Genomic DNA, 15,738 nt, shown 5'->3' with positions numbered 1-15,738 from the left:
TATATTAATAGCTAAGAAGCTACTCCTACTAGAGGTATACTTCTTAGATGGCTATATACTAATATAATTAGATATAATTACCTATATAGTAATTATAATTACTAGTAATTAGAAGTGATTATGGAGTGATTACTGTAATTGTAATTGCTGGCAATTGGGAGTGATTACAGATGGCTAAATTATATTCCGTTCTAGGAGGCTGAGAGAAGTGGGGCTGCGCCCGGGGCCTGATGCAGGTTGCGGCCAGGCTGTGATACTAAGGTAGTAGTTTTATTAGTGTGGTTGAAGAAAGAGGTGCTTTTCTAGTTAGGGAGTGAATAAAAAAAGAAGTAGAAGAGTGGGGAGCTAACAGAAGCAAAATAAATAAGCTTATAGGCTGCTAATACAAAAGAATTATAGGAGTTGTTAGAAAAGGTGAGTTTTATGATGTTGAAGAAGGAAAAAAGACCTAATCCGTAATCCGGCCCACGTTCGAGTTCGACGTGTCTAAACCCAAGTTGGGTTTAGCCTAATTGACCAATGGCGCGACGCGCTCGCGCCCCTCTGGAACAGGACGTGTCTGAATCAGATTGAACCAGAATGAGTGCGATAATTGGCTGGCGGACGCGACTTGGGTTTAATTATGGTTAACTATAGTTTAATTATTTGGGTTTATCCGGGGTTGACATTATTAAAAAGCCACAAGAGACCACCCACCCAACCCAAAATAAAAGAGAAAGAAAGACAGATGGATGGATAATAATACATAATAATAATAATAATATTCAATCCATCCATATATATTGCATACACTATAATGGTACTGTGACAGGCGGTTAGGGACGCTTGGGCTAGCTGGTTGCTAGCGGGGATGTCTCTAGGGTGGATGAGGTTAAAAGGGGAGGTCAGGGCCGCCACAACGGGGGAGGGAAGGATCGCTTTTTCTTTTCATCAGAGATTCTTCCTAGAAGTCAGAGAGGCCGGAAGGGCTCGAGGCTGCTAGGAAGTCTATTAATTGATTGCCTTTATTTTTGAGAGATTTATTTGAGTCTATTTTGACTGTCACTACGTTCCTTGTCCTGCCTCTGTCTTCAACCTCCCTCAGATATCGGGCTGCCGCGGGCTCTATTGATGCCTTGCCAGCAAACTTTCCTGCGACCGACCCGATATTCTATCTCATTAGATGCTTCCCTACCAGGAGATATAAGCCTCAGATTGACCCGACCTCATACGCATAATCTGGTGCAGCTTCGGGCTGACCGGCCAAGACGCCTGTGCGACGATCCTCTGTGTATCTCCCCTAGGGTAAGTTAATGAGTTGGGTGTTGTTTCCGTCCCTTTCTGCTGCTAAAGTACGTACAATAACTGCTAATGTCGGAAAGCTTGCGTGGCACTCAGATGGCTTGATCGTGTGTATTGTCTGTGTCTGTCCTTTTGCTAGGCTATCGCCTCGTTGATCAGGGGTTATAGGCTTCCCTGACCGCCTTCCTATTCGGGCTGTGCCCGGCAGAGGCTGGCTGTCACCACGTGACCATCCGATCCGATGCTCTGTACATGATCCAATCTAACAGCTAATGCTACAACAACACCCGGTTGCCGCCAGAGAGACGATCAGCGTCTAGAGATGGCGATACTACATCCCTATGGGCTCTCCCTTTTTTATTGAAAGGGCAATTTCATGTCCTCTCATTGGTCGATACCCCTTCATCTGTAGACGACCAGCCTAGCACATCGTCTTGCCCCATAGGGGATTCTGTGGACATCTTCATGTCTTCACGACGGTAATTATACAACAACAACAACAACTACAACTCTCCGTAAGTTAGGGCTCCACACCCGGGCTTGTCACGCGTTCCAGGAACGCCTACCTGGAATTCCTTCCGCAAGGCGGCCGCGATGACTGGGGACTGTGGACACACAACGGCTTTATGAAGGTGGATTCTGCCCATGGTAAGCGAGAATAAAGTTGCTGTATTCTCCGGAGAGCATAAGCTGGGATAGGAACGAAGGACTCTTGGACGCTATTGTAGATTCCGCTTTTGGGGCAACCTTCAGAGTGAGGAGAGGGATCTTGTTTACCCCGCTGTTGACGGGCTGATCGTGGCGCGGATGAAACGTAATTCCACAATTCCGCACCGCATATGCAAATCCTATGCTCCGGTTGAAGTAGCTTCAGGCGGGGAAAGGGATAGTGGAACTTGACTGGTTATGCCCTACTCTAGGGCTGCTGCCTCAGAATCCGCCCAATCGCTCGCCCGCACTGCACACTCTTCCCGCATGTTTGGCCTAAAATTGGGACAGGTCCCAGTTTCAGTCCTGGAGAAAGTGACCTGCCGAGGTTAGCCCGCTGACATGGAGCTAAGCTCTGAGGCACAGGTGGCGTTGCTGAACCGTTTGGTAGTGGCTCATTCTGACCCACGCTTACGGAACAAAAACATCCGGTGGCCTGCAGATTCGGAACTTAAACAACCCGGTGGTATACCAAACTAATCCCAACAGAGGATGTCGCCTCGGACATGCAGCTTCCCCGCAATTTCCACGTCTGCTCAAACAATCCAGGGTGACACTTGCTGGCGTCTTAGTGGATCTTCAGAAAGTTTATGTCGGCGAACTAGGTTACAGGCGTAATTGCGCGTCGCTAGGGCTAAATACCACTGGGCAGGGTAATATTGGTAAGTATGTTGTCTCTATATAACTGCTCATCGACCGCGGCCCGTCATGCGGGGAACTCAGATTCCCGTTGCAACAGCCATGACGGGCATCATGCCGAACGTGCTAATACCTTAGAATCTACTCTCTGATAATGGCAAAATAAGGGCTATAATATCTAGAAGTGCTAATATAAAATATCAAATTAAATTCATTTAAGCAGTAGAAAATAAAAATCTCTAATCTAGCTATTATAATATTTAAAATATTAATATAGTAGTAGTATAATATATATAATAAGCAAGTGCGCAATATAAGTAAATGTGTACTTTTACCCCTAACTACTAAATTTTATCTTTTAACTTAATTTTCTTAACTACAAATTATATTATTCTTAATTAATAAGGCAAATATTAATCTTGCTCTTTAAGCCCTTAAGAAAGACCCTTAATTAACTCCCTTTTATACTTTAAAGATTTATAAAATCTTCTGCTGCATCCTAAAATACCGACGTAATAGTATTTCTTCCCGATGCAATATTATATCTAATTTAAGAAAACTATCCAATTTAGAAGAATAGATTATTATTTAATTTATTCTTGACTTAGATTTGTAAGGGTTTCCCCTGCAATTATATAATATTAAAGAAATAGCTAACTAACTGCTTACTAACTACAATATATTACCTGTCGGTAAGTATTAGGCTTCTAACTTTATTAAGTAATAACTAGAGCTTAAGATGTATTTTTTTTGTAAATATAACTATTAAAGAGCTAAATATAAAGATTTAATAATTATTTGTAATTAATTTAAGCTTATAGAGAATATAATTATAAAATATAATATTAACTTAATTAATATTTATAACTTTAATAAAATTAGCTTTATAATAGATATTATTATAAGTAGAATAATTATTATAAATATAAATAGATATAAAAATTTAAAATTAGTATAATTTAAAAATTAAAAATAAGTTATAGTTATTTAGGTAATTAATATAAAAAACTAGGTAATTTAATTATTTATTATAATTATAGGTTAATATTATCTTACTAGTTAATATTAAAAAAGTAATCTTTTAAATAATTAAGTTATTATAATAACTTAAAATAGCTAGATTAATAATAAAATAGATTTTAAGTAGCTTAAATATTTTAATTAGTATATAAAGAATTAATTAATTAGTTACTATTATTTTCTAATTTTTAATAAATATAAAAATTATTACTTTATTAACTTTAAGAAATATTATAAAAAAATAATATTATTATATTTTATATACTATCTTATTTATCTTATTTACTTTAACCTCTTAATATTAGATATTTTAAGCTACTTAAAATAGCTTATAATTAAGTAATTAAGTAATTAATTAGATATTTTATTATTTATATTTTAAAGATTAAGTTTTTTCTAATCTTTTATATTACCTATAAAGCTACTATAATAAGAAGTAATATTAAAAGAGACTTTAAAAAAGCTAGACTTATTCTCTTAAATCTAAAAAGTATTATATTAAAACTTAATATATAGCTATAAACTCTAATACTAGCTATAAAAAAGGTTAACTTCTCTAACTCTTAGATTTTAAAGATTCTAAAGATAGTACTTAAAGCTAATTTGCAATCTAAATATCTTAAAAGATAAATAAGAAGATATTAGAGTAGCTCTTTAGTATTAATTCTTAAGATACTTAAGTTATTTTTTAAGAGAATAAAGATAATAATATATTAAATAGTATTATTAAAGTTTAAGAATTAAATTCTTTAATAGGCAAATAAAACTCTTAGTAAGTAGTATAAAATAAAAAGAAGCTATTTATATTAAAAAGAAAAGATAACTATAGATAAGAGAAGAAATAAGATAGATTAAAGAGATATTAATATATAGGTAGCAGCTAAATTATTAAGAAGTAATAATTAGATAAAATTGGCAATATTAAGAGAAAGATATTATAGAACTTATAAAAAGGCTAATTATAATATAAGAATCTATTAGGCTGTTATTAAAAGTTTTAGAGAAGAGTATAGCAATTAGTTTTAATTAATTTAAGGTTTTATTATAATTTTATAGTAATTTAAAAAGTAAGAGTTAGGATTTTTAATTAACTTATTTATTTAATTAACTTACTTATTTAATTAACTTACTTATTAAATATGTTAATTTAAATTTAAAAATATAATATAAATAATAAATTTATATTTTATTAATAAAATAAATTTATTTTATATTTTTATAAAATTATAATATAAAAAACTTATAAATTAGCTAAAAAATAAATTAAATTTTTATAAATATAATTAGATTATATTTAGATATTATTAAAATCTACTAAAATTCTTAATTTAACTTTTATAATATTAACTTTATAATTATAAAAAAATACCTAAATTTATCTTAATATCCTACTATAAGTAATAAGCCTTTTCTCTATTTTATTAGATTTAACTAGCTACTTATATAATATCTCTTATAATAATAGTAATTAATATTAAGCTAATAAAGAATATCCTAGTAAATAGCTATTCTACTAGAATAAATCTGCAAATAATATCTTATATCTCTTCTTTTTATAACTCTTACTAGGTATATAATTAGCTTATATAAACTCAGTCTTAAATAAGTATATTAACTTAAATATACTATTAGCTATATTTCCAAGTATAAGAAGAGAAGTATTAAGCAGTATAAGCTATACTATAAACTTATTATATAAATAAGATTCTCTAGATACTATTATTTAAGGCCTTAATTAAATTAACTCTAGTAATTCTATTATATTTTAGGGTAATAAAGATATTCTAAAAGTTAAAAAGTTAGTAAGAGAGCTTTTTGTTTTTACTAAGAAGAGTTAACTAGTTTATTATAGCCTAGCTAAAATAAGTATTATAATAAGAATTTTATTATATACTTTATTTCTTATTTATATTACCTACTATATAAATACAGGCTAAAGTTATATTAAATTAAAGCCTATTTTTTACCTCTTAATTTATATTAATCTAGAAATTAAATAAATAGCAAATAAAATCAGATATTCTAGCTTTATTAGTAGTATTAAAACTCTTATATTTTTAATTAATAGAAGGTTAAAATTAAGTAAGTATTTAAATAAAAAGAGAATTAAAGATTTTAATTTAAAAATAGTATAGAAATATACTAATAGTTAGTAATAAGAATAATATCATATTTTTTATATAAACCTATTAATTAAGATACTTAATAATAATAGTATATTTTAAAGAGACTGCTATATTAATATTTTATCTTATTCTTTAATAATTATTTAAAATATAGCTAATAAGATATATTAAGAATCTATCTACCAGCTAGAAAGATAGTATATAGTTTATAACACGAAATATTATTTATACTACTAAATATAGAGCTTTAATATTAAAAACTTATTTCTAAATAGAATTCCAGTCCAAGTTAAAGCAGTACTTTAAAAATGCTTTATATATTAAAATAGATCTTATTTATAGTAAATATAAATTATCTGCTATTTATATACTATTAGCTATAGTTAGTATAAAGATAAGTAATTAAGAAATAGTCCTATAGCTAATTAAGAGCTATACTAGGCTATCTTTTCTAAAGTAAAAGGTTACTAGAAATTAAAATATATACTTATTAAGTATGCTTTATATCTAGTATAATCTAAAGATTTATATTTATATTTAAATATACTAAGAATTTCTAGTAAAGAGGGTGTAAAGTAAAGTTAGTTATTTTAGTTACTATACTATTTTAAAAAACACCTCTTATTATATTTAAAGTATCTATTAATATGTTAATTACATTATTTTATTATTATTATAGTATCTTAAATCTTTAATTACTAATATTCTATATAGGCTATTAATAATAACAATATCAGTTATAAAATCCCTTTATAAGCTTCTAATAAAAACCTATATAAGCTTAAGTAGTTTCTATTTATTATATACCTAGTAAAAATATTATTATTAATTATCTAAAGATTATCTATAGTAAAAGCTTACTAGCAGTCTCTAATATACTTAGCTAGACTAGTATAGAAATATAACTAAAAACTAAGAAAGTAGTATAAAAATATACTAAAGCTCTATAAGTAAAACCCTTTTATAAAGATTATAAAATTATATAATAGTTATATCTTCTAATTTACTATAAATATAATTTAAAGTAAGTAGAAGGCAGAATACTAATAAATAAACTATAAGTTTATATTAGCAAGTAATTAAGGCATTACTTATAGAGTAAATATTATATCTAGTAATAATTAAGTATAATAATATATAGCAAGTTAAGATAATTAAGATAACTAAGTTATATTAATAGCTAAGTAGCTATATATAGTAAATATATACTACTTAATTAACTATATAATTATAGGAGATTAATAATTATAAGAATTATCTAATAATCCTAATAATTCCATATTCCTAGATTACTTAAATCATCTAATAATCAAGATAATCTATATATAATAAAAGGAATAAGTAGATATACTATTATATATATAATATAGTCGGGGCCTAGTTCAATATAAATTATAATATAATATCTCCCCTTTATTAATTCTTACTCCAAGACTATTATTATATACTACCTACCTAACTACTCTATCTAATAAGTTCTTTTCTCTTTCTTATTATTTATTTATAATATCTAACTATATTATTAAGAAATATAAACCCACGCCCAATAATTAAGCATTGAAATTCTTCTTAAGGTTATTTTATCTTATTAAATTACTATAATAACTTCTTATTCTACCTACAAACAATCTAGTGCAGATTGTACGATATCCTCGAGCGATTTTTATATTATTCAAGTATATTGCCTCAACCTGTTATATTGCAATACTTATAGCCTTTCTCCTTAGTAGCTATATAAGGTTGCTACTTACTACGCCATTTTAAATCCAAGCTAGAGGAGGCCGAGGATACTCATTGCTAAATAGATATTAAAATTAAGTATCTTTAAAAATAAAAGAAATTATAATTTAAAAAAATAATATATATTATATTATGCGGTATTAATAATATAGAGGAGCTTAAGTAGGTAAAAAGAGAGGAGGCTGAGTGGAAGCTTAATATTAAGCTATTTTTTAATTATTTTAAGAGTTATTTTTCTATAGATAGTATATTAATAGAGGATTTTAAGATAATTAAAATGCTATTTATTTAGAGGTATTATTAGATTTTTTTTATTAGCTATTTTTATTTTATTACTTTATTAAGGGAATCTTCTACTCTTTTAGTAGTAGATAAGAATTTTAAAATTTATTTAATATATATTTTCTAGGTACTTTTTTATTTAAGGAAGTTTTTTAATTTAGTTAATAGTATATAAGGTTTTATAGAGTTTTTATATACTTTCTAATAAGTTGTAATTTTTCTATTTTATAAGATATTTTATTTTATTATTTTCTCTTTTTATATTAAGAATTATTTAACTATAAACTTCTAGTTATTTTTAACTTCTATTTTTAATTATTATTTTATATCTTAATATAAATAGTATTAGCTGCTAATTTAAATAAGAAAATATAAAAATTAAATAGAGCTTAACTTTTAGTAGTAAGTTTAATTTATATTATTTTTGAGATTTTTTCTAAAATTTTATAAGTTTAATAAATTTAAAGTTTAATTTATTATTTAGCCTTTTTATTATAATGTTTTTTATTATAAGGTAGATTATATCTCCTTCTAGAAGATTAGTCTCTTTAATCTTTTCTAGTTATAATATTTTTTTATTTATTTTCTAATAAATTCTAATTCTATCTTTATTTCTTTATATAGCTATTATAGCTAGTTAGTATTAAGAATTACCTTAGTATTTAAGGTTCTTCTTATAATAATCTATAGATATTAGGGGTAAATTTAAAATTAGTATAAGCTAGTATAAGCTTTATTATTCTAAGGTAGATATATTATAGGCTAGTTATACTATAGTAGCTTTTAAACTAATTATTTTACTTATAGTTAATATAATACTATAGATACTATTTAACTATTTAGTTAAGTCTTTTTATTTATCTATTTACTTATAGTCTCTAAGCTATTATAAGCTTATAATTTAATTCTATTTAAGCTATTAATTCTTACTAGAACTTAGATATAAAGTTATTTCTCTATTAGATATAATCTCTTTTAGTAATTTATATATACTAATAATATTTCTTAAAAATATATAAAAAAGTTATTCTATATTAGTAGACTCTTAGTAGAGTAAAAGTATATAAACTTTATAAGCCTATTTATAATAATAAATATACTATTATAGAATACTCTAGTTATTAGGTCTTTAAATAGTAGAAGCTTAGTAATATAATCTATATAATAATTTTAAGGTTATTATACTACTAGTAGTAATTATAGTATCTATAAGGCTTATATTATAGTAATTTTAACTTTTTATATAAATTACAGCCTTTAGTAATATCTAAGATAACTTTCTTTATTTAGGGAATAAGTATATTATTCTTAGTTTATTAAGGTTTATTAATATTTAATATCTATATAGGGATATTTATATATTTCTATACTAGCTATTCTTATAGTTTATTAGGAACTTATAATTAGTTTATTTATTCTTCCTTAAGTAGTATATTATTATACTTCTAGATTTCTTTAGTAATAAGTTTTCTTATTTTATATATATATTATTATAAGAATTTATTTATTAAGTTTATTAATAAATATTTAATTTATTTTATTATATTTATATATACTATCTATAGATAGTTATTATTTTTTAATATTATATAGTTATAGTAAAATCTTTTATAGGCTTAGCTTCTTATAAGCCCTTAATTTAATAGTATTCTATTTTTTCTTTAAAAGCTAGGTATTAATTCTAAGATATAAATACCTATCTATAGTATATTAGTATTCTATAGTAATAATTAATTTATTGGGAATATTTATTATTATTATTATAAAATAAGTATTCTTAGTGATCTTCTTCTACTATTTCTTACTAGGTATCTTATATATATTATACTATTTCTCTAGGTATTTTAAAGATATATAATATACTTCTACTTAAGATATCCTTTTAGAGTTAGCTTAAGAGTTATTTATTCTTCTTAGTAATACTGTATTAAAGTTAGGTTGTTAGCTAATAGTATTAGCTCTGCTATTTTCTAATTTCTTTTTATAGATAATAATATAATTAAATTCTAATAGGTACTCTATATAGTAAAGTTACCTACTACTAAGCTTTTAGTAGTAGTAAAGTATAAGATATTCTTATAGTTAATATAGACCTTAATTTTATACTTATTTTCTAAGAGGTAGTATTAGAATTCTTTAAATAAGTTAACTATAGTAAGAAACTTTTATTATAAATAGGGTAGTTAAGCTCTACTCTATATAATTTATATAAGTAGAAGGCAATTAGATATAATTTTCTATTAATATCTCTTTATTTAATTTGGAATTTTAAATTAAAATTAAAAGAGTCTATCTTAAGCTTAACTTCTTTCTTTAAGTTAAATATAACTAAAATTAATTTGCTAAGAATTATATTCTTAATATTATTAAAAGCCTTTTATACTTTAGTATTCTATTTAAATTTACTTCTTTTTTTATAAGTTTTATAAGAGTATATTAATACTTTTAAAGTTACAAATAAACTTTTAGTAGTAATTAGCAAATCTAAGAAGCTTTATATTTCTTTAATATTTCTAGTTTTAGCTAATTTTTAATAGCTTTAATCTTCTTTTAATTTATATAAATCTTATTTAGATAGATAGTATATTTAAGGAAGTTTACTTTATTTATATAAAACTTGCTTTTCTCTAATTTAATAAGGAGGTTTATATTTATAGTTTTTAAGTATTATATAGATATATTCTATATATTCTTCTTTATATTAGAGAAGATAAGAATATTATTAAGGTAATATATAATAAAGATATTAAGATATTCTATAGTATATTAGTAATTATTATTAGAAGGTTGCGGTATATTAGTAATTTAAAAGCATAACTAGATATTTAAAAAGTCTATATTTTATATAGAAGGCAGTCTTTTATTTATCTTCTAGCTTAATATAGATAAGGTTATAAGCTTTTTTAAGGTTAAGGCTATAAATTACTTCTTATTATATAATTAATCTTTTAGTTTATTAATAAGTAGTAATAATATTGTTCTTAATAGTAATATTATTAAGCTATCTATAATTTATAACTAGTTATAGTTTTCTATTCTTCTTTGAGATAAATATAACTAGGTATTTTATAGAGGACTTTAATATCCTAATAAATCTCTTTTTTAATATATCTTTAAGATATTCTTTTAATATATAAAGTTAAACTTTATTAAGGTTATAAATCTTATAGAACTTAGCTTAATTCTTCTTTAGTACTATTTTATATCCTATTAATTATACTATAGTAGACCTATTTCTATTTCTTCAGTAAATAGCTTTTTATAGATATAGTAAGCAGGGGGCATATTCTTAAGCCTATTATTTGCTTTCTTATATTTCTTTATTTCTTAATTCTTTATTAAGCTTTGTAAATTGTGCTTATATATGTAATAGTTAGTATGTCTTGTTATTTTAGGCGTTATAGTATTTATATTTAATGCCTCGGGTAGTAAAGTATTTATTATGTTATTGTATATTACTTTGCTAGTGCTTTATTAGTTGAAGTTTAAGATCTTATATTATTATTTAAATTCTATTTATAGAAGAATAATTATTAATATTATTAAAGGTTATTTAACTAGTCTTTAATTAATTAGTAGGTTTACTTATTATAGCTATAAGTAGCCTAGGATTAAATTATATTGTACGAGGGAATAATATTAAAAGAGATATCTTTATTATATTTATTTATAAAAACCTTAAGGTAATTAACCTCTCTAATAATATATCTCTATTATAACTAAAACTTATTTCTTTGAGATTCTATACTTAATATAGATTTAATTTATCCTTCTATAATAGCCTTAGCTTATTTATTACTCTTAGATAAAATAGTTAAGTTCTATACTACTATCTACTAATATAGTATACTAGTATCTCTTAATTTATACCTAAATTTCCAAGTAATCCATTCTTATACTTCCTATAATATATAAAGCTCTTTTTAGAAGTTTTACTTCTTCTAGCTCTTAGCTATTTATTACTTTATTATAAAGGGTAAGAATAGTTTTTTATCTGTATTTAAACTACCTTATACTATTCTTAATCTTTAGCTTATCTACTAATTTATTATTAAAAGTTAAATTTATTTTTGTATATTTTTTAAAAGTAATTATAGATAATCTTCTTCTTCTAGTTATATATTATACATCCTCTAATACTACAATTTATTGTAAATACTTCTCTATATATCTTATTAGATATAGAAATAGGTATATATTTCTTCTTTATTCTTTAAGAATAAAAAGAGCCTTTTCTTATTTTATAGCAATCTTCTTTATTATATCCCTTTTTATATTTACACTACTTACTTAATATTGTATTAGCTTTTTTTAGTTTAGTTATTATCTTTTCTTATCTTATTATTCCAAGCTAGCTTTTAATTTCTTTTTGTTAAGTATTATTATTAGATAATTTATTATATATAGCTTATTCTAATAGAAAGTATTTTTATTCTTCTCTTATCTAATACTAAAGTTATATCTTAGTTTTTATATAAATTTGGTATTTTTAGTATTAGTAGTTCTAAGAGTTCTATAGTTTTTATAGATACTACTATAGAAATCTATTTATCTTAGTTTTTAAGATAGTAATATAGTATTTTGAGTAGCTATAGATATTCTTATAGTATTTTATATTATTTTTATATATAGTTAAGTAATAGGGATTTCTAGTAGTCTTAGGAGATAATAGTTATAAGTTTATTTATTTTTATATAGTAGTAGTATTGTAGGTAGTAATATAAGATTTATAAGATTTAGTTATATTTTTCTATATTAAAATAAAAATAAAGTTATTTTTAAATTTTCCTCTAGATTCTACTATATAATTTTTAACTTTATATCTTATTATTATATAAAGGTAAATAGATTTATATTTTTTAGTATTTTGTTATTTTTATATAAGCTATTAGTATATAGCTTTTTTAGTTTTCTATTATTATTTACCTTACTTATTAAGTATAGTCTTATTTTACTATAATTTTTCTATTGCTAATTAACTTATTTCTTTTAGGGTACTAGGTATATATTTCTTTATATAGAGGTTTAGTTTTTTTTTATTACTAGAGTTAGAGTATTTATTTTTAATATTATAGTTATCTAGCTATCTATTTAAAATATCTTTTTAGATATTTAGTATTTCTAGAGTTTCTTTATAATAAAACTTAAGTTACTTTTCTTATTATACTATAGCTATAATATAAGATATCTTATTAATATAGTTAGTAATATTAATATTATTTTAAGTAGGGACTAATTTCTAAATATTCTTATTCTTTTTCTAGTTGTAATTTTATTTTTTCTTTAGTCTAATTATTTATTCTACTTTAATTTCAATATCTATCTTTTAATATTATATAGTTTATTTCTAGGCTTTCTTAGGTATATTATTCTTAATTTCCTTTAATATTCTTTAGGTATAAAATTCAAGAAGTAATATATTATTAAGATATTTATATTTCTAGTTATAAGTTCTACTAATATCTAAAATAACCTTCTTTTAATATTTATATTCCTTAGAATTTTTATATACTCTATTAAACTTTCTATTATAGTTACTTTAAGTTATAGTAATAATTTATATTTATACTACTATCTTTAATTTCTTCTATCTTTAAATTATATATAGCAATTATTATCTAGTAGGTATAAGTTAAAACTATTATTCTTTCTTTAGCTTATAGTATTCTCTTATAAAGTATTCTTTCTTATTATAGTTATAGTATATAATATCCTTTTTATTTTAAAGCTACTTCTATATAGCTCTAAGTTTTATAAATCTAGTATATATTTCCCAAGAGGTACTTCTACAAGAGTTACTCTAGTAGCTGCCTCTTTATCCTCTATTAGATCCTTGCTAATTGGAGTAGTAGGGATTATATAGAATATCCCGACCTCTTTAGTATATTACAGCTTTTTCCCTATATCTTTTATACTATTATTCGTCGATTTTAACAGCTATAGTAATATATTTTATAAGAATATTAAGTTAATTAGCTTTATAAAGCTTGTCCTTAACCTTATCTTTTAGCCTCTAGTAGAATATTTCCATAAGTATCTCGTCCTTTTAGTCTAGCTTAGAGGCAACTCATCGGAGTATAATAGTATAGGCAGCAGCAGAGTGGATTTGCTTGAGTATATGAATCTTTACGGCTGCCTGCCTTTCTTCGTTAACTATTCCAAATATGTTTTTAAGGGCTATTTTAAAGTTTTCCCAATCTGCAAATAGGTTAACTATATCTTAGTCCTGCTTGGCTTTGTTATTATTAAGAAAGTTTTTAAGGATAGGTTTAAACTAATTCTTAGTATTACTAGCTATTAAATTACTTATAAATAGTAGTTGTAATTTTATAGATACTAATTATTATAGATATTATTAGAAATATCTTTTTATCCTAGTAATAAAGGGTATAATATTACTAGATATTTATTAAACTTCTTAGGTAATAGTAATTTTATTACTTCTTTTAAGTTATATTTAGTATTTATAGTAACTATAGCTAGTATATTCTATATTTACTGCTATAAAATGCAGATTAGGTTATTTAGGTATATTATTTAGCAGCTATATTGGTATTATTTATTAGTATATATAGGCTGGTAGTATAGGTATATTACTTAGAATAATAAGAGTTTAGTTAATTCTAAATATCTTAATAATATAAGATATTACTTAATAGTTAATATAAGTAACTATTCTAAATAAGAGCTATTAATATATAATAGTTATATCTTCTAATCTGCTATAAATATAATTTAGGGTAGGTAAAAGGCAGGATACTAGTAGATAAATTATAGATTTATATTAGTAGAGTAATTAGGGTGTTACTTATAGAGTAAATATTATATCTAGTAATAATTAAGTATAATAATATATAGTAAGTTAAGATAATTAAGGTAACTAAGTTATATTAATAGCTAAGTAGCTATATATAGTAAATATATACTACTTAGTTAACTATATAATTATAGAAGATTAATAAATTATAAGAATTATCTAATAATTCTAATAATTTCTATATTTTTAAATTACTTGGATTATCTAATAATTAAGGTAATTTATATATAATAGAAGGGAATAAGTAGGTATACTATTAGTATATATAATATAGTTAGGGCTTAGTTTAATATGGGTTATAATACTAATTTAAATAACTAGTATAAGTAATAATTAATATTATTATTACTACTTTAAATACTATTTATATAATTAAATTAACTATAATAAATTTAATATAAGATATTACTTAAATATTTTACTTTAATACAGTAATAATTTAATATATATATATAGCTTATGTAATAAATAAGTATATATAATAAAAATCCCTTAATCTATATTATCTCTATTTAATTAATTAATTTTTAACTACTTAGTATATTATAATTTAATAATAAAATTAGAATTTTTTTAGCTTTTTAAGCTTTTTAAAATAACTTAAAATTAAAGCTTTAATATATTATAGAGATATATAATATTAGTTATATAAAGCTATAATACTAGTAATAAGATATTTAATTCTAACTTAATTAAATTCCTAAATTATATAAGCTTTTTAACTTAAAAAAAGAGATTTTTATTTATTTTATTTTTAACTTAAATTTATAAGAATTTCCTCTTTAATTATATAATATAAAAGATATAGCTAATTAATTACTTACTAATTATAATATACTATTAATTAATATATATTAAGCTTTAAATTTTATTAAGTAATATTTAAAGCTTAAAATATATTTCTTTTATAAATATAATTATTAAAAAGCTAAATATAAAAATCTAATTATTATTTATAATTAATTTTAATTTATAGTAAATATAATTATAAAATATAATATTTATTTAAATAACTTTTATAATTTTTATAAAATTAGCTTTTTTATAAATATAATTATAAGTAAAATAATTATTATAAGCTTAAAAAGATATTTTAAAGTTAAAATTAATATAATTTAAAAATTA

General features: G+C 23.4%; 2 protein-coding genes across 2 annotated transcripts; both read right to left on the bottom strand.

Moving 5' to 3' along the window:
- Nucleotides 1-1,405: 1,405 nt before the first annotated feature.
- Nucleotides 1,406-2,230, bottom strand: BGZ61DRAFT_469988 (uncharacterized protein). The gene is made up of 2 exons (XM_046248025.1): nucleotides 1,848-2,230; nucleotides 1,406-1,784 (listed from the first exon to the last, which is right to left on the bottom strand). Exons 1-2 carry the CDS (start codon nucleotides 1,926-1,928, stop codon nucleotides 1,656-1,658), a joined length of 210 nt encoding a protein of 69 aa, XP_046092908.1. The 5' UTR covers nucleotides 1,929-2,230; the 3' UTR covers nucleotides 1,406-1,655.
- An 11,633-nt stretch (nucleotides 2,231-13,863) lies between these two features.
- On the bottom strand, nucleotides 13,864-14,013 carry BGZ61DRAFT_376776 (uncharacterized protein; the record flags this gene model as incomplete). Its single annotated transcript, XM_046242543.1, has 1 exon — nucleotides 13,864-14,013. A coding segment is annotated over one exon (150 nt), but the record flags the coding sequence as incomplete, so codon positions are not given.
- Between the last annotated feature and the right edge of the window lie 1,725 nt (nucleotides 14,014-15,738).

The sequence above is a fragment of the Ilyonectria robusta genome, assembly GCF_021365365.1.
Source record: "Ilyonectria robusta strain PMI_751 chromosome Unknown BGZ61scaffold_161, whole genome shotgun sequence".
In the NCBI taxonomy this organism is placed as follows: domain Eukaryota; kingdom Fungi; phylum Ascomycota; class Sordariomycetes; order Hypocreales; family Nectriaceae; genus Ilyonectria; species Ilyonectria robusta.
This window is presented reverse-complemented; position numbering and strand designations above follow the sequence as displayed.

Bases quoted from the DNA above. Each gene is read 5' to 3' on its own strand.
- BGZ61DRAFT_469988 (XM_046248025.1), bottom strand. From the start codon at position 1,928: ATGGGCAGAATCCACCTTCATAAAGCCGTTGTGTGTCCACAGTCCCCA. The intron at 1,785-1,847 runs GTAGGCGTTCCT...GGAGAGTTGTAG, and splicing joins CCTTGCGGAAGGAATTCCAG to TTGTTGTTGTTGTTGTATAA.